Raw genomic sequence first — 18,336 nt, 5'->3', positions numbered from 1 at the left:
CTGCTCCTTCCGCCCCGACTTCCCTGCCCTGCCCTTTGACCCGGCTCATTCCTGCTCACCTTCAATGTCAAAGTCACTCTCTGAAGGGGACCTTAGCTGCCTTTACCTGCTCAGCCTTCCCTCTGCCCAGTGGTCCTTTAGAGGCCACCCCCTTACCTATTCCCAGTCTGGGAGGTTCACCCTCTTCCCCAGGCTCCTGCTCCACACCCTGCCATTTGGGTTCCAAACCCAGCAGCCCACCCGACGGGCTCCGGGAAGGGCATGTAACCCAGGGCAGGCCCGCACAGTGCAGTCCTGGGGCAGGCTGGCTGCCCTCTGAGAGCTGTTGCCCCTCCTCATCCCATCACTGTGGGACAGAGGCTGCTCCTGGGACAGAGGCCGACACAGTGGCAAGCACAGCCGGAGGAAGGGAGCCCCTGGACCCAGCTGTGCCTGAAGCTAGTGCATCTCTGGAGTTCATGATCACCATTCCTCTTTGGGCAAAGCTGCTAGTGGGTGGGGTTTTCTATCACTTGTCCTGGCTAATACTGCCCAGTCCACATATCAAAGTCCAACCATCCACCCCCTCAACTCTTTCACAGAACCCTTGTCTATATGATTGATGTATAATTCCACCACTATTCATATGTGACTGATGAATGTGCAATCACATGATTTATCAGTGTGACCCGGTTTAAGATCTTCCCTAGACTGAGCTCCCCAACCCCCCCCAGGGGCCAGGACAGCGAGTGGCGGGACAGCCGCTGGTGCATGGTGGGCACTCAGCAGCCATGTGCAGGGCCCCCTGTGGGCTCCTGCAGCCCGGCACATCGTCAGCCAGGCACGGAGGAGGGAACAGCGCAGTGGCTAAGAGTCTGGGCTCTAGTCAGAGAGGGCCTGGTTCGAGTCCCAGCTTAGGGTGACCTTGGGCAAGGTGTCTGTCCTCTCTGAGCCCCACTCTCACCTCCCAGGGCTGAAGTGAGTGTTGAATGAGAGAAATGATGCCAACTACCTGCTACACAGTACGTGCCAGCTGCTGTGGGTGACAGTGTGCTTGGACAGAGGCACCCCAGCCAGGAGACCAGCTGTCCAGTGTGGTGCACCCAAGGTCAGGTGCTATTGCAGCAGACACTATTGTCACGAAGTTGGTGAAGGCTCTTTATTCAGTCCTGGAGTGGAGCCAGCCCAGCAGGGTGAAGGCAGAGGCTCCTCAGGGCCAGGTCTTCAGCCCTTGGGCTGAAATCCAGGGAAATAAAGGCGGGGCTGGTAGGCCCCAGGTGCCAGCAGCTGCAGAGTGAACTCGGTGATGATAGCCGTGAGCCCCCAGACACGGTGTGGCCCGTGAAGGAAGACAGGCAGGGTGTAGCCAAAGTGACCCCCCCGGCAGAAGTGGGTGTAGCCCTGGTTCTGCACCTGCAGCAGGTGGGCCAGCGGCAGCGCAAACACTTCGTCCACCTGTGAGCAGGACGCGGCGAGAGGGTGAATAGACGACTGGCCACTGCATTGGGACAACCCGGTCCCCCAGCACCCCTGCCCCTACTCACCTCCTCAGGGTTGGGTGTCAGGCTCTGGGGATCCAGGGGGCCCACACCGGCAAGCACCGGCACCACGGTGTTCTTTCCCTGGGGCAGGGGGCAGGCCGTCACGGGAGGCATGGCCGCGGCAGGGCTGTGGGACTGGGGCGGGGAGGCTGGGAGGAAGGCCCCACCCTTGCCATCCAGAGGCCTCCAGCAGTCAAGGCCAGGTCCGCGGCGACCCTGTTCTGGGCTCACTTCAGCCAGGCTAAGTGTCCATCCACTTAGAACACCCTTGCCTTACCTTTGCTACCCTAAAACCTGCCACTTGTCATTCAGTCCCTTCCTACCCTGGGAAGGCTTCCCCGGCCCCGGCCCCCACAGTGAGCAGAGCTGGCTCAGTCCGCTGTGTCCTACACCCGCTGCAGGCCATGACCATGCTCCTTGTCCCTGGGGGCCCGGCTCCCGGCCCCAGGGCGGGCAGGGTGGGTGAATGTGGACTCACCTGGTCATACACAGGGTGCAGGACACCCCACACGTGGTCCTCAGGCACAGTGAGGCCCAGCTCCTCGCGGGTCTCCCTCAGGGCTGTGTGCACCACATCCTGGTCAGCGGGGTCACACTTGCCGCCTGGGAAACTAAACAGGCACAGCACCCTGGGGCTTGGGCTTGCTGGGGCCATGCAGGGGCGGGGGTGGCAGCGGTGACAAGAGAGCCAGCGACCAATCTAAGCTTCTGCCCCCAGTTTGCAGTGAGGCCTCTGGCAAGCCGCAAGACCTCTCTAGCCTCAGTTTACCCCCGAGCAACGGGGGGTAAGGGAAAGAGGCCGTGGCACTCAGGCACGCAAATCCTGTCTCTTGTGGCCCCAGTGGCACTGACACTGACCCTAGGGCAGTGGTCCCCAACAATTTTCGCACCAGGGACCGGTTTCGTGGAGAACAATTTTTCCAGGACGGGTGGGCGGGGGGTGGGTGGGACAGGAGGCGGAGCTCAGGCGGTAATTTGAGCGGAGCTTCGGAGCTTCGCTGGCTGACCCCGCCGCTGACCTCCTGCGGTGCAGCCCGGTTCCTAACAGGCCACGGACCGGTACCGGTCCACGGTTTGGGGGTTGGGGGCCCCTGCCCTAGGGTGTCCCCAGTTCCCGCGAGGGCGGAGCGAGTGCGGGAAGCCGGAAAGCCCCACCCAGAGTGCTTCCAAGGCTCTGGGACCCGAATCTCCCCGTAGCGGCCGGGAGGGCGCGGGGTCCTGCCTTTTTAGAGGGGCACACAGCTCAGAGAGAGGTCACGCCAGCCGGAGGTGATGCAGACGCGCTTCGAGGGAGCACCCCCAAGCTCCGGGAAGAGGGGCCGGGTCGCCTCGGCCTGCAGACCCATTTTACAGGGGCGGGAACCGGCGCTCGGAGAGGCTAAGTGCGCCGGCCGCGGCCCCAGCGGTCTCCGGGGCTCGGCGGCCTCCTAGAAGGAAGAGGGGAGTCCCGGCGCTGTACCTGACGTCTCCCTTGTGCCTCCCGGCCAGGCGGCTGGACCGCAACGTGTAGAGCAGCGCCGGGACGCCGCGCACCGAGCACAGCGGCACGAGCACTGCGGCCGCCGCGGGCCGCGCGCGGAGCCGGGCTGTGGCCTGCGTCAGCAGCCGCCGACAACGCCGCTCGCTCTCCACCGACAGGCAGTCGGGCTGCATGTCCCGCCCGGCGCCGCCGCTACGAGAGGGAGCCTGGCGGACTAAGGCAAGGGGCGGGGCAGCGCGCAAGGGGATCAGGAACACGTGGGGGCTGTGGGAGGAGTCGGCCCGAAAGCCCCGCCCCCGCCCCGCCCCATTCCTTGGGGCCGGAAGCCGCCCTGGCGGCGCCTTAGGGGCGGGGCCTTCGTAAAGTGGGCGTGGTCCAAAACGGGAAGGCGGTGAGCGGGACCTGAGGGAGTGACTTCGCCGCACATGGGCGGGGCCGGAAGGGGCGTGAACAGGTGCCCTGAGCGGCCTGCGAGGGGCGGGGCTGCGCCGGGGCCGAAGCTGGGAAGGAAGCTTAGGCAGGCTCCTGTGTCCTCCGCCCTCCCAGGAGGAGCTCGGGTCAGGATGTCTTGCTGTTGAGGCCCCGCTGGGCTCGCGTCCCTGGCGCCCTTGGTGTCTGTTCTTCTCTAAGGACCTCCCAGGAAGTGCTCCAACATGGGCGGGCCCGGCGTTTAGAGGGTTCATGGAGTGCCCCGTAGGAGGCCGAGGACGTCCGGGGCAGCGGGAGAAGTACCCTCCTGTGTCCGCAAGGTGGCGCGCGCCGCACCCTCCCGTCCCGAGGGACCCACTCCCGCCTGGCGTCTGCCCTGCGATGTTTCGCCTCTTCCTGTGCCTTCTCTCCTGCATTTTCTGCTCCTTTAGGTGCTGGTTTAAATTCCACTTTCTGTAGAAGCTCTCCCGTCTCGAATCTTGATCAGATTCTCAGATCCCTCCCCCCAACCCACCCTGGCCAGACCCTGATCCCTCGAGGACGACACAACTGCCACCTTACGCACAGCACCCAAACGTGGAATGGCAGGTGCCACCATACTGGGCTTTGACTTTGAGCAAGTACGTCTCTGGGCTGCAGTTTCAGTCCTTGTCCGGGTGCACAAGGCAGGGAGCGGGAACCCCCGCCTCCCACACAGCCCTCCGCCGCTCGACTGGTGTCGCCACCTTTACCATCACTAGCGGCACTGGGAGAGCTCCGGGGTGTCTGCAGCCCAGACTCTGGGGTCTGGACGTTCCTGAGGCCCTCCACCCCGATTCCTTAATACGGAAGCGCTCTGACCACCCATGCCAAATGGTTTAATGTTGGGGGTGAGGAAGAAGAAAAGCAGGGTTTGGAGGAGTCACCCCCAAGGCAGAGGGGATAGGTTGGGATGTAGGAGGTCTGTTTCCACGCCTGACACCATCCCTGTCTTGCTGTGACTCTGGGCAGCTAACCTCCCTCTCTGGGCTATCTTCACTGCTCTCCTTGGGAACAGGGGTGTGTGCAGAGATGAGGCTGGAGGGAGTGGGGTCCAGGGTAAGAGGACTCTGTCCACAGGGTACCCACCATCACTGAGGGTCCTGGTGAGACCCCAGGCACAAGGCAGTGGGGGACAAGAGGCCCAGCCCAGGTTGGAGGGGCAGGCCCCTCTGATCCCTGTCAGCCTGGATTTTGGGGAGGGGGTATGGTGTCGGTCGGGCCCTTGGGGTTCCAAGGGGGCTTGAGACTCCAGGGTACAGGTCCTGACAGGCGAGGGCCCGATAGGTGGCTGGAGCCAGCAGCACCTCAGGGGCGGCCAGCAGCTGATGGTGGAGCCGGGCAGGGGTCCTGGAGGTGGAAGCTGGAGCTTTGTTGGGGTCAGAGGGAGGAAATGGTCTGAGTGAACCCTAGAGCTCCCCATCGCACCTCATCTATGCTGTCCCCTTCTCCGCTCCTCCCATCCCAAGTGACGTACCTCTCAGCCTTTGCTCTTGCTCTTCCCCCCCGCCTGGAATTTCTTCCCCACTTTCTCCCTCTATCCAAACCCTTGCCAGTCCTCCAAGGCCCACCTGTCGCCCTCTACCCCTGCTCTCAACACCTCGTTCCTACCCTGTTCTCTCTGCCCTGGGCCCCCGATTGTCTCAGAAATCTGCTTCCCCCTCTCCGTCCACACAGATGCCTCGTGGGCTTGCTGAGCATGCTGGAGGCTCTGTGGGCCTGTCCCCTTGCTTCTCACCCACCGTGTAGGCTCTGGTCCCACTGTGTCTGTGGGTGTGGGGACTAACCTTTTTCCTGCTCTGTGGAGCCCTTCAGCAGACAGGATCCGGGGCTGCTGCGGCTCCGGGCTGGGACGCCGGGCAGGGGCCGTGGAGGGACAGGCCTGAATGTGGGGCAGGCAGGAAGGGGGCAGGGAGTCAGGGGAAGAACCCAGGCCACAGGTCTGGTTCAGAGCCAACCAGTGAGACCAAGGACTTAGAAGATGTCTGGGGGTGGGGGTAGGGAGCTGAGTCAGGGCAGCAGGGTACAACTGGCAGGGGTCAGACAGTACCAGGAGTCCGGGTCACTCTCTCTAAAGCCCTTGGCAAAAGGGTTGCTGGCGATTTTCAGCTGGGTGATCTGCAGAGGAGAAAGCGAAGTTATGGGTCAGCCTGATCTGCGGAGAGACTGTGGGGCCCCGGGCTCAGCCATCCCGACATCCCTGGACTCGCCAGTCCAAGGCCCTGGGACCAGCACCACAGTGGGTGTGAAGGGAAGGGAATGCCTGAGCACATGCTCGCTGAGTCCCAGGGAAGGACAGAAGGGCTGGGGCCCACGGGCACTTGGGGGCCAAGAGCCTAGAGCCTCCGTCTCCAGCTCTATGGAATGTGTTGGCAGGCACCCCACAAGCTGGGGCCCCACGCACCCGGTGGTTCTGATAGGCCGTCACAGCCATGAACTGGGTCTCCGTGAAGATGAAGGACTTGAAGTTCTCCTGGGCATAGCGCTCGCTGTCCTTGCGCGGGTCCACGAAGACCACGTGGAAGCGGGGCTGGTAGCGGTGCATGGAATTGAGAATGATCTGTGGGGGGGGGGGCGCGGGACAGGGGGTGCAGTCGTGGGGGACAGCAGCAAGCTCTCACTGAGGCTGCAGCCCTGATCCCTGGGGCAGAGAGGATGCCCTGGGCCTGCTGTCCCCCTTTCCTGGGCTGGTGGTGCAGGCTCTGCGTCAGGGCCCCTTTGTGTCTGAGCCTCCTTGTTGCTTTGCGTTTCCCCACACCCACGTCCCAGCCACCTGCTGTGCCTTCAGAGCTCCCCGATATCCGCCGCCGCTGCCCCACCTGGCGTCTGGCGTCTTTCACCTGGGTTTCCTCAGCTGCCTCCCGGGGGGGGTCTCCCTGCTGCCACGGGCCCCTCTGTCCATTCTCCACACAGAAACCCCAGTGAGCCGCAGCATGTCACCCCTTCCTCACAGCCTCCCGTGGCACCTCACGCCACGCAGAGTAGACGCCAGAGTCCTCTCTGCAGCCGCTGGCCCCACAGATGAGCCCAGCTGCCCCCAGGACCTCTCCCCGCCCCCTGCCCCCTCCTGACTCCAATCCAGCTGCACAGGAGCCTCCTTGCAGGTCCCCCAACTCTCCCAACATTTCTCTAGCCTCAGGGCCTTGGCACATGCTGTTTCCCCACCTGCAACAGCTTCCCTTCTAGGTGCGCAGGCTCCCTCCACTGTCCCAAATGTCTCCTCTGCAGCTTCCCGGGCCCCTGACAGCCACAGCTGCCTCCGTCTCAGGCCCCTCCCGGGCTCCTTTCCCTCTTGGCATTTGTCACCACCCGAGACACTGCATCCAGTGCCTTCTGGAGTTCTTGCCTATCACCTGCCCCCCACCCTTGGAGGTGAACCTGGGAGGTGGGACCTTCGTCTGTACGACAAAGTGTCACCAGTCCTGTGATCCAGCACCTACAATGGGCCAGCTCTGTGGTGGGCGGCCCGTGAACATTGTCCATGAGAACGGCAGTGTTGGCTGGGACATTCCCACTCCCCAACCCGCTTCCCCACCTGCCTGGACAGTCCCCTCCGCTGTCCAGCCCTGGGCTGAGTGAGTGTGGCCCCCCCAGCTTTGACCATCAGCAGAGGGTGGAGATGCCCGGCAGCAAGGCCGTAGGGCACCAAAGGCCCGGCCTGCCCTGGCCCCCGGCTCCGTGACCCTCGGGCCCCAGCATCCCCTGACCAGGCCCAGCCCCTCTGCCTGTGCCCCAGGCCTCACGTGGCCGTTGTCATCCAGCAGGTTGTTGGTCAGCTTGAGCTTGTCAAAGGACACGATCTGGCGCATCCACTGGGCGCCCTTGGCCGGCGAGTCGGGGTGGAAGTGCACACGGCCTGGTGTGGCCGGGTCCGCCTTGCCTGCCACCAGCCAGGCTGAGCTGTGGAAGGCGTACCTGGGGAGCAGGGTGGTGGTGAGGGTGCCCCGCCTGCACCCACCTGCTGCCTCCCGGGAGCCAAGGCTGGCGGGCGAAGGGGTTGTCAGCGTCTCCACTACTGCCCACACGCTGTCCCCACCTTGCACGCAAGGAACCTGAGACGCTGAGACTGCCGTCCGGCCCTGAGTGTCCTGTGGCCCCACCTGCTGCCCGGGGCTGGCGCCTCTGCCAGACCAGGCCCCCACGGCTCACTTCTGGCTGTCAGTTGCCCGGGGCTGGGCTCCCTCTGCCACCAGGCTCCCCCCTGTGGCCCCAGGAGAGGCCCCCCTGAGGCTGCTTGGACTGGTGCCTGCCTACCCCAAGAGCAGCTGGGGTCGACCTCCCCATCTCAGCATCTGAGGCCCGAGCTGCTTCCCCGCGTGGCCCCAGACCTGTATCTCTTGTCGTCCAGCGGCACGAAGTCCATGAGCAGGGCGTACTCAGCCAGCAGGTCCATGCCCAGGATCTTCACCTGGAAGGTGGGGAACATCCTCCTGCGGGGGGGAGGTGCCAGCAGCCTGAGCTCGCACCGCCTGGCCCCTGCCCCGCCCCCCAACGCATGCACAGTGCACATGCTGCTCACACCTGCCTGCCTTGGTGACCATCATCTCTGTGCCCAGCTGGCTGAACTCCTCCCACAGAGCCTTCATCTCCAGCTGGACCGTCACACTGGACACATGCGGGTTCTTGGGGCCCTGCCCAGTGGGCTCGCCCATGGCTTGGGCCCCTGCGGAGCCAAGGGAAGGGTCCAATGGGAACGAAGAAAGCAGCCGGGGCTCCCAGCTGGAGCTGGTCATGGGCGAGGTGCAGGTCTCCAAGGGTCCCAGTATCCCAAGGCCGGCAGAGAGGAAAGCTGGGCGGAGAAGACGGAAGCCCCTGCTCACCTCACCCACCCCAACCCCACCCAGCCAGCCCTCCTCCTTCAGGCTGATTCTGGGTGCCTCTTTCTCCAGGAAGCCCTCCCTGAATGCCAGGTCTGTGTGTTCCCATGGTTAACTTGACTTGGCATCACCTCCCGAGGTAAATGCTTGCTTAAAGCTCCTGGAGGCCGAAGACCAGGCCTGTGCGGCTCCCCAGGGAATCTGTGAGCCATCAGGCAGCCCTGGGGCCTTGCGCAGATTGTATCACCTCCCCGAGCCTCAGTTTCCACGTCCATCACAAGGGCTGATGGGAGGATTTGTGAGGACACACGCAGGGCCTGGCACACAGTAGACCTTTCATGAATGACACATATTATAGATAACGGGACACATGGGATCATGGCGGTTGGGTGGCAGTCTGTCTTAGCTCCATGGAGACCCTACAGCCTGCTGCTTAAGGAGAGCTGAGCTGAGAGGAGGGCCCCCAGGGGACCACGGAGTGCTCTTGTCCATCTCTCTGACCTTGAAAACTGGCCCAAGCCTGCCTCCAGAAGCCAGCTTTCTGCTCTGGCCTTCTCACTTTTTTCTCAAGTTCCCGCCTTTTGATCTGTAATCCTGAAATAAGCCTTGGCCAAAACCTTTGCTACCCTCCACTCTTCTGATTAAAAAAAAAAAATCCTGCCCTGCCCAGCATGGCTCAGCTGATTGGCCGGCACCCTGCAAAGTGAAGGGCCACAGGTCTGATTCCCAGTTGGGGCGCAACCAAGAGGCGACTGATTGATGTTTCTGTCTCATATTAATGTTTCTCTCCCTCTCTTCCTCCCTCCCTTCCCCTCTCTCTAAAAATAAATGAATATAATCTTCTTTTTTAAATTACACTTCGAATTACCACGTGACCCAACAACTTTGCTCCTAAGTATAGACCCAAGAGAACTGGGAGCAGCGACCTGAACACATGCCTGTGTGTCCGTGATTGTAGCAGCAAGAGGCAGAGGTGGGAGCAACCTGAGCGCCCATCAGTGGAGGGATGGATCACCAAAATGTGGCCTGCCCTGACATATTACTCATTCTCATTCAGCCTCAGAAAGAAGGAAATTCTGACGCCTGCTACAGTGGGGATGAGTCTGGAGGTCCCTGTGCTGAGGGAAATAAGCCAGACACAGAAGAACAAATACTGTGATTCCACTGATAGGTGGTCCCTGCAGGACTGAAACCCCCAGAGACAGAAAGTAGGGTGGTGGGAGCCAGGGGCTGGGTGAAGGGAGGGCGTTGCTGTTGAATGGGAACAGTTTCAGTTTTGCAAGATACGCAAAGCTCTGGAGATGGTGGTGGCGGTGGTGGCCCAACAATGTGAATGTGCTTAATGTCACCGAGCTGGGCACTTAAAAACTGTGAAAATGGTAGTTTTTATGTTTATGTATATTTTACACAATTAAAAATTTTTAATAGGAAAAAAATCCTGAAAAATAGGTGATTTGTTTCAGGCAGCCCCAGGAGGAGCCGAAGGCCTGGGCAGAGGTGGAACATCAGTGTCAGGTGGATGGACAGACGGACAGATTGGTGGGTGGAGGGAGCATCTAATGAGTTCGCCTGGCCAGAGCCTGCACTGAGCAGGTACCTGGTGAGAGTGTGGGCACCTCACTAAAGCTGCTGGCATTTCTGAGCTCTGGGGGTGGGCAGGAAGGGACTCTCTGAGAGAGATGGGGTACATCAGGTCTGTGTCCCCCAGTGGGGCATGAAGGGCAGATAGGCAGATGTCCCCAACCACCTGGGACCAGGCCATCAGGTGGGCAACTGCAGGTACAATATCCAGCCCCCAGCATCCATGGTGGCGGGTCCCAAGGGGAGAAGCTCATGGCTTGTCTGGGCCTTGGGGCTTCACAGGCTGGTCACTGGCTCCCACGTCTTCTTGGAGCCCCCCACCCATCCCAGTCAATGTCCCGCTCCTCAGCACCCACAGGAGCTCTGGGGAGGGGCCTGTCCTCTGCCCCATTCCTCTAAAAGCCAGTGCCCCTCAGGGTTAGAAGATGACAATTTCTGTCAGGTCTGGAGGGAACGTTAGAGGCTTCTTGCCCAGCCCTTACCCTGACACTCAAAGGGTGAGGCCCGGGGCGGGGGGCATAGGCCCAAGGTCACCCTCGTCTGATAAGGCTTTTACCTCTCAGAACCCTGCCTGTCAGCACCCCGTAATTGTGCCTGGGTGGCTGCAAGTCTATCAGCCCTGTCCTGACAGCATGGGGTGCCCCTGCTGTTCCCCAAATGAACTGAACGCGTAATCTCTTCTGCCTGGGACGGGCTGGCCCAGCCTAGGGAGTGAGGAGCTGCCCCCATCCTGGTTGAGAAGGCCACCGTGGCCCCCCGGAGGGAGGCCGGCCCAGGTTGGAAGCCGCTGGGGTGGGTGTCTGCTCTGCCCACAGGTCTGTCCCCTGGCCTCGCCCGGTTTCCTCGGTCCCCACACACAGTTCCCGCCTGGCCCTGCCCTCTCTGGAGCCTGAGCCCACCCAGGGGCGCCTTGGCTGCCAGCACCGTACCTGACATGGAGACAGCCTGGGTGTCCAGCTCCCGGAGCAGCCAAGGCCCCTGCCCGCCGTGGGGGGTGAGGGTGGGGGTGGGGGTGGTCAGCCACTGCTGGTCTCCTGGTCCATTCAGCAGCACAGCTCAGCTCTCAGGGGCTCACTCCGTACCCGGTCTCTTGGCAGGACCGTCCTTCCCTCCCCGATCGCCCAGGTCTTGGTTGTCCACCTGGTCTCTGCAGGTGGGACCCCGGCTCTGGGCTGTGTGGGGCCCCCTTCTCCACGGCACCCTCTCGCTGCACTGTCTGAGGCCACTGGCTGGGCTTGTCCTGCCCTGGAGATGCTGGGTGGGAGGGGGGCAGGTGGGGAGGCTGTGACGTGGCAAAGCCTCCCTCGCCCCTTCCCGGTCTCCTCCTGGCTCCCTCCCTTTCCAGCTAGGAGCCCCCCAGCCATTCCTGATCAATGGGCCCAGGCAAGGGTGGGGGCCCATCTTGAGGACAGGCTGGGCGGTCCACAGGGGCCCAGGCCTGGTGACTAGAGGCGCTGAGGCCGGGGGGCCTCAGGGAGGTCGGGGAGGCCACAGCAGTGGCAGCAGCATCAGGGGCTGAATGGCAGAGGCAGTGCCCTCCCAGCAGCACCCAGACCCCTGGCCAGGGGGGCTGCAGGTGTGGAGTCACCAGGGGGTGGCAGCAGCAAGCCTGGAAGAGACAGAGCCCCGGACCGGGTGGGAGGAAGGCTGTCCTCCTGATGGCTTGGCCCAGTGACCTGTGCTATGCTGGTGCCCCTGCTGTTCCCCAAATGAACTGAGCGCGTAATCACTTCTGCCTGGGATGGGCTGGCCCAGCCTAGGGAGTGGGGAGCTGCCCCCATCCTGGTTGAGAAGGCCACCGCAGCCCCCCTGAGGGAGGCCGGCCAGGTGGGAAGCCGCTGGGGTGGGTGTCTGCTCTGCCCGCAGGTCTGTCTCCTGCCTGCCCCCTGCTGGTCCTATGCTGGGCACTCAGGGGACAGGCGGATCACTGCTCAGGAGGGCACAGGGCATGGGGTCCCCCAGGCTGGTAGCTCTCAGTTGAGAGTGCTGTTTGGCCATTCGACCCCTTCCTTCCACCTGGCCCAGGGAGGGTCATTGGCTGGACCTGAGGTTGGCCCACTCGCCAGGGAGCCCCCTGGCTGGCCCCCAGGCCAGAACAGGAGGCCAGAGCACTGCAGTGCTAGGCCCACCAGGGTCTGCAGGGCCAGTGTGACCCCACACCCCCACCTCCTCTGGAGCCTGGCACTGGGTACGTGGGGTTGGCAGAGGCCCATACTTAAGAGGGGGCCCAGAGGGGCTGACAAGCCTCCCTTCAGCTCAGCCACGCCTGCTGCTGCAGTTGGAGCTCCCAGACACCCGCCTGCTGAGCTGGGCTGGGGGCGGGTGGGGTGGGCCTGCCCTGGCACACTTCGTGCCCAGCTGTGCCCGCTCTGGGGTTTGCTGCTGGGCAAGACTGGGGGGCAGCTCTCTGTGCTTGTGGGGGAGGGTCCCAGCGGCACCCAAGGGCCACCCAGTGAGGCATGGCCATGCCGCTCTGCCCCAGCATCTGCAGTGGGTCCAGTAGGAGGTGGGAGAGATGACAGACAGGCCTGAGAGCTCCCTCTCACCCTGGACCCCTGGGGCGGGCCAGTCTGGGGTTCTGTTGGCTCCTGATGTATGTGTGTGTGTGTGTGTGTGTGCGTGTGAGTGAGGGTGTGAAACACCCCCACACTGACATGCCAACCCACATGCACACACATGCACACAGATGCCAGCCTGCCACCACTTGTGTTGGCAGGTGCACCAGTTCCCGTGTGCACAGATACACCCCCCCCCCCCACGCACACACACCAGGCACACAGGCGCACCTCCCCGCACGCCCCCTCCCGGCTGGCCAGCCCTTCCTGCCGGAGGCACCTACTGGCCCCCTGCCCCCTCATCCATCTTGCCTGCCAGCCTGTCCCTTGTGTCCCCATATCTTTCACACCTTTTCATCTCGCTGCTCAATAGCAGGAGGCAGCATGGCAGCCGTGGCCGCAGGGAGACGGATGGGCCAGGCGGCCTGCAGAGGGGCCGGGGAGGGACGTTTCCAGAGGTCGGAGCTTGGGCTCCACCAGCCCCATCACTAGCCAGGAACTCTGTCCGGCCAGCCCGGGCAGGCGTGGGCTGTGTAAGGCGGCCCTCAGGGCCCTGCCCGCCCTGCCTAGTTCAGCCCTGTGTGGACACCTTGCACAGGGTGCCTAGGTCAGGACCAGGGGACCCCAGAAGTAGACCCTGGGCCCACTCCTTCCCTGGCTACGATGTGGGGCATCCGGGGTGGTGAAGGAACCTCTGCCTCCCTGGTAGGACTTCTCCCTACCCCAGGCCAAGGCACCTCCACCCTGTGTCCCTGCGCCGGGACCTGCTGTCCTGGGAGGAGGGAGCTTTGTCAAGCTGTACTTCCTCCCCTAGTGCCGACACCCCTGAGCTCCCACGGGCGCTGGGCTCTTCATACGCCTGGAAATGCACTTCCGGTCTGTGCGCCCAGCCACATACAGATCCCCCCAGAACAACCAAGGAACTGATGCTCTTGGAAACACGTGTGCACGCGCACACAGCACCAGGCACATGCAAAGGCACCCACACATGTGCGCACATCCTTGGGCACATGTTTTCCCAGTCTGACTCACTGGCCCCGGAGTGTAGGAGGCTGGGGATCCCTCTCTGCTCACGGCCTCCGGAAGCCCCTCTGCTGGCCTGAGGACAGTCCTCCTCAGTTTCCCCTCCAGTACAGGGTCTTCCCTGGACAAGCACAGGTACAGAGACAGCCACCCCCGGCCCCAGGACACAGAGTGTCCAAGGCCACACCGGGCCGGACTTGCCCCAGACGCTGAGGCGACAGAGGGAGGCCACACGGGACAGAGGACACAGGCGTGGGCCCCTGCACATCTCCCACTTTATAGAATGGGAGACGTAGATGTGGAGGTGGGGGGCTTGGCAAGGATCAGTGTATATGGGTGGTGGCAAAGGGGGCCCCTGAGCTGGGCGTTGTGCCTCAGGACCCGCTGTTCAGCGGGGAGGGCTGAGGCCGTGCAGGTGTGGCCTGGGTCAGGGAGCCGGAGATGGGGGGGCGGGCAGCGCGGGCAGGGCCGGCAGGGGGAGTGGGCGCTGCTCAGCCTGGAAGAAGGCCACGCTCTTCTCATAGTAGGTGGCCTCGTTGATGAATGCAGGGTACCCAGGGGACTCCCCCCATAGAGCACGTCCTCACCGCTGAACATCTGGAAGATGGGCACACCGGGCCATGGCAGCTTGAAGTCTAGGTCCTGGGAGGAGCGCCAAAGGCCAAGGGTGCTGAGGCCGACCTCTGCCGCAGCCCCAGAAGGGAGGCCCCAGCAGGGACAGCCCAAGAGATGCCCCTCACTGTGGCCTCGCCCACTCACTCCTTTACTTCTTCACTCGATGTGACAGAGTGTCGACCAAGATGCCCCCTGGCCCCGTGACTAGAAATGGAGACGCCGGTCACCTTAGAAGGACGTTCATCATGGTGGAAGCCTAGCCCAGCAGTCGCGGGCACAGATAACGAGGGTCGGGGTCGAGTTCTTACCAGCTGTGGCCTGGGGCAAGGCTCTTCGCCTCCGCGTTCTCAGCTCCTTCGTCTGTAGGGCAGGGGTTCTCATCTCTCCCCGTCACCCTGAGGTTTAAAGTAAATGGCTCACAGCGCTGAAACCTGTGCCTGGCAGTTACTAAACACAAGATAAAAGTTTATTAAGTAAAAATTTAAAATTTATTTACTTTTAGAGAGAGGGAAAGGGAGAGAGAAAGAGAGGGGAAGAGACATTAATGTGCTTGCCCTTCACGTGCCCCCAGCTGGGGACCCGGCCCACAACCCAGGCCTGTGCCCTGACTGGGAACCGAACCAGCGACCCTTTGGTTCTTGGGCCGGCATTCAGTCCACTGAGCCACACCAGCCAGGGCAAAATAAAAATTTTAATTGTGGAAGAAATTACTCACAATGACTGCTATCACTTAGCCCCTGCAAGGAAGACAGGCAGGGCGCCTGAGGCCCTCTAGCCCGAAACACCGAGAGGACGAACCCCCTTCTCCATGGCGCTGTTACAAGATAACACCTCAAAATAAAACATGAAGCTGTCGTCGTCGTCGGCAGCCGTCCGTCTCGAGAGACGATGGTGTAGCTTCCCAAGAGTCTATCTGCACCGCCGAGAATGGCTGTGCAGTCCGACTCGGGAGTGACACGGTATCTGTCTCCTCCCGTGTTGAATCAACATCTTGCGATGACGCTGGAGTGTCCTCTCCAGTGAAGCTGAAGCTACAGAGCCTGGGCAGGGTGATATGGAGGGTCTGCTGTTGCCCATGCAGCAGACCCCCCTCTCTTCGCAGCTGAAGGGTCCAAGGGAAAGACGGAGTCAATACAGCTTGGCTTCAGGTGCGCCGCAGGAGTTGCCGGTGTTGACTACAACGTCAAACCGCCTTAGGGACTCCGGCTCCGGATTTTCTGTCGGGGTTTACTCCCTTAGCCTTTCCCCTGAAGAGGTATGCCGCAAGGCAGCGGAGGTTTTTTGGAGTCAGAGTTTTCCTTCTCTGATGTACCCTGACTGGAAGATCGAACCAGCGACACTTAGCTCGCCGGCCGACGCTCAATCCACTGAGCCAAACCAGCCAGGGCTAAACATGAAGCTGTAACCAGAACAAAAAGGTACAACTAAGTTCTGATTTTTCCTACAATTGTGACTTTGGTCCTTCAGAGTATTTTCAAATATCAAGTTCTTCTGGGCCCACCCATTCTGTCCTTGGCCACTGGCAGAGGCGGATTTAATGGTGGGCTCACCGGGTGCGTGCCCTGGGCCCTGACTTCCGAAGGGCCCCGCAAAACCCCAACATTATACTTTTTTCTAATGACACCAAGTTTGGTTTCATTATTATGCTGCATAAAATATGGTTAACATGTATTTTTATTTTCCCTGGCTCTGTCTTTTAAGGCCCGGGACCTGAACCGACCTTAACCTGCCTCTGACCAGTGTACGTTGTAACTGTCTTTTCCAGGCAGCTGGTACCAGAAGACCTGGCCGGGCAGCTCCGGCTCTGCAGCTGTGAGCAGAGGGGTGGGTCAGGGCCCCAGGCCTGCCTGGGAGGGGAAACGGAAATGGGGGAGGGGTGGGCACGTGGAGGGAGCACAGAACACCACGGGATGGGGGAGAAGGGGGGATCCAGAGGGCCTGGAGTACCTGTAGGTGGCAGGTCCCTAGGACCGGAGCTCCGGGAGCATCACCCCCTCCACGGAGGCACCAGCACCACCGGAGGCCTCTTCCCAACCCTCCCCCGCTCCACACTCTGCAGGCACAGGTGCATGGCAAAGACATCGTGGGCAGCTTGCAGGTGACATAGGTTCGGGTGTTGGCTGTGGTGTGTGCAGGTCCGGAACAAAGTCAAAGGCCCAGCCGGAGGCCTTGGGTCCCAGCTGCGGATGCGGGTCTCAGGCCCTTGTCACCTTGTATGGGTCATCCAGGTGGGGGCAGGGACAGGGATATCAGCCACCCTCAGTCTCAGTCATCATCAGAGGTTTACTGGGGGGCAGGGAGGGAGGGAGCTTCACATGCTGACAGGAGGGAAGCCCCGGAGACCCTGCAGGAGAGACAGCAGCTCAAGGGCTCCTCCCTCATGCCTCTGCAGCACATGTGGCTCACGCAGGGCTCTTGTTGGCCCCCCCCCACCGTCCCCATAAAGTTCCAACCCTTGGCCTGGCCCTGTCTGCCTGCCTCATCAGCTCTCGCCTCAGCCACACTTCCAAGCACGATGCTGACCTCACTTCCAGACCTGTGCACCTGCTGGGCCCTTCCCTGGAAACTCCTTTTCTCCTCTCTTCACCTGGTTAACTTCTACTCACCCTTTGGGGTTTGGCTGAGGTACTACCTCCTCCGGGAAGTCTTCCATGACTACCCTTGGTCAGGTTAGTGTAGCTCCCACCCTGCATTTAGCTTCCTGGGTTGTGGTTGCTAGGTTCTTCCTCTGTCTCCCCCAAGAAGCTGAGAACAATGCCATGGTTCTACTTCCCATCCTCCTACCCGAGCTGGCCAGAACCTGGCTCAGAAATGGGGCTCAGCGAATATCCATTAAAGGAAGGTGTGAAAGAGTGGTTGGGGCACCAGACAAGTAAACTCAGCTTGTGGTGATGACCTATGGCAAAGTGTGGGGAACCCAGAGGAGGCCCTGACCCAGTCTGACATCAGGAAGGGCTTCCTGGAGGAAGTGACATCAATTTGGATTTCTTTAAGCTGAAAAAAAAGAACAGGCAGTGAAAGCAGAGGGGTATGCCCTGCTAGTAGCTGGAGGGGGAGTTTGAGTTGCGAACCTCAGTACCAGTCCAAGGGGCTGGGCTGGCCTGGTGGGCAGGGGCCCCACAGCAACAAGGACACTCACGTGAGGAAGGTGCTGGTGAAGGGGCAGCTGAGGTCGCGGCCCACGTAGCAGCAGGCTGCTGCCGCTGCTGGGTTGACCAGCACAGGCGTGGTGGGGAAGCTGGGTCTCTGCAGCTCTCCCGGGGCCTGCGGCCGGTACCAGGACAGGCAGATGCCAGACATCTCATTACCATGTGCCCCCGGTCACTGCCACATGGCGCAGGGGCTCCTGAGGCACCGACAGTGAGCACATCCCGGGGTGCGGTGGAGGACGGCCTGGTGGGTGGACCTGCTTAGGCGGCTCTGGCCCCGATGCAGGGCCCAGTGCCGGGTGCTGGGGGGTGGTGAGCCCCCTGAGACCTGCCAGGCCAAGCCAGGCAGGTCGGCTGCCTGTCAGAGAGGCGGCTGGTGGGTAGCTCAGCTGAGACCACTGCACCTCCGGTGGCCCGGTCAAGGTTTGTCCCTCCTAGTGTCGGCAGCCCCTGTGAGCACCCTTCCGGGCAGGGGAAGCATCGCCCTCCCCTCCTTTCTCTGCTCCCTTTGGTGAGGAGTTTCTTTCTCCTGAGTTGAGAAGAGGGGCCCAGACGTTCAGCCCGATGGACTCCCCAGGGTGCACTCCCGATAGCAAGAGGGCTTTGCTCCCATGTTGTAAATGGGGAAGCCAGGGCACCGCAGGGGAGCAGAGCCCCACATGCATTAGCTGGGAGGGGTCAGGGCCCCAGGACGCTCCTGCTCCTTCCTGCCCCTCCCGCATGCTCCAGTGCAGGGTGCAGGACGTCCCTGGTGATTGGCTGCCAGTGGGCGCCGGCTTCCTGGGCCTCCAGGACTGGGGCGTGCAGGTATTTATGCTCCCAGAGGCGCCCCGAGCAGGCAGTGTTCCTGAGGAGCAGGGGTGGGTGGTGCGGGCTGAGGTCCAGCCAGAGGTCAGGCGTGTGGGGTGTCCCCGCCCTGCGGCACACCACACTGCGCTGGTCGCTTCCACAGTCCACGGGGTTCAGGTCCCGCAGCCCCCTGTCCTCCTCTGGGACAGCCCCACCGCCCAGAGCCAGGCTGGGCTCCCAGTGGCGGCAAGCTGCGCGTGGCCTTGGAAAATTGCCTGCAGGGACTCTGAGGCCTGGGGTGAACATCGGCCCCCCGTGAAAGAGCCCCAGGGGGCTGCCTGTTTACTTCACAAGTGTCCT

General features: G+C 62.1%; 3 protein-coding genes across 3 annotated transcripts; all 3 read right to left on the bottom strand.

Annotated features, from left to right (window-relative positions):
• Positions 1-1,124: 1,124 nt before the first annotated feature.
• On the bottom strand, positions 1,125-3,231 carry NUDT8 (nudix hydrolase 8). Its single transcript, XM_090257565.1, has 4 exons — positions 2,980-3,231; positions 1,999-2,131; positions 1,524-1,601; positions 1,125-1,434 (listed from the first exon to the last, which is right to left on the bottom strand). Exons 1-4 carry the CDS (start codon positions 3,171-3,173, stop codon positions 1,204-1,206), a joined length of 636 nt encoding a protein of 211 aa, XP_090113691.1. The 5' UTR covers positions 3,174-3,231; the 3' UTR covers positions 1,125-1,203.
• A 1,307-nt stretch (positions 3,232-4,538) lies between these two features.
• Positions 4,539-8,099, bottom strand: TBX10 (T-box transcription factor 10). The gene is made up of 7 exons (XM_090291793.1): positions 7,969-8,099; positions 7,776-7,877; positions 7,191-7,362; positions 5,852-6,007; positions 5,498-5,565; positions 5,235-5,329; positions 4,539-4,816 (listed from the first exon to the last, which is right to left on the bottom strand). Exons 1-7 carry the CDS (start codon positions 8,097-8,099, stop codon positions 4,539-4,541), a joined length of 1,002 nt encoding a protein of 333 aa, XP_090147919.1.
• A 5,751-nt stretch (positions 8,100-13,850) lies between these two features.
• ACY3 (aminoacylase 3) lies at positions 13,851-17,408 on the bottom strand. The gene is given in 7 exon segments (XM_090291781.1): positions 13,851-13,976; positions 13,979-14,065; positions 15,784-15,840; positions 16,089-16,166; positions 16,168-16,286; positions 17,179-17,351; positions 17,353-17,408. Coding segments are annotated over 7 exon segments (696 nt in total).
• Positions 17,409-18,336: the final 928 nt, after the last annotated feature.

The sequence above is a fragment of the Furipterus horrens genome, unplaced genomic scaffold, assembly GCF_987537825.1.
Source record: "Furipterus horrens unplaced genomic scaffold, mFurHor1.1.pri manual_scaffold_2, whole genome shotgun sequence".
Classification (NCBI taxonomy): Eukaryota; Metazoa; Chordata; class Mammalia; order Chiroptera; family Furipteridae; genus Furipterus; species Furipterus horrens.
The sequence above is the reverse complement of the archived record's forward strand: the minus strand, read 5'-3'. Positions and strand labels throughout refer to the sequence as shown.

Coding starts and splice junctions, on each gene's coding strand:
- NUDT8 (XM_090257565.1), bottom strand. CDS start 3,173: ATGCAGCCCGACTGCCTGTCGGTGGAGAGCGAGCGGCGTTGTCGGCGG. Junction 1,602..1,998: donor TGCACCCTGTGTATGACCAG/GTGAGTCCACAT, acceptor CCCCTGCCCCAG/GGAAAGAACACCGTGGTGCC. Junction 1,435..1,523: donor TGACACCCAACCCTGAGGAG/GTGAGTAGGGGC, acceptor TCCTGCTCACAG/GTGGACGAAGTGTTTGCGCT.
- TBX10 (XM_090291793.1), bottom strand. CDS start 8,099: ATGGGCGAGCCCACTGGGCAGGGCCCCAAGAACCCGCATGTGTCCAGT. Junction 7,363..7,775: donor CTGGACGACAAGAGATACAG/GTCTGGGGCCAC, acceptor CCTGCTCCCCAG/GTACGCCTTCCACAGCTCAG. Junction 6,008..7,190: donor TGCTGGATGACAACGGCCAC/GTGAGGCCTGGG, acceptor CCCCCCCCACAG/ATCATTCTCAATTCCATGCA.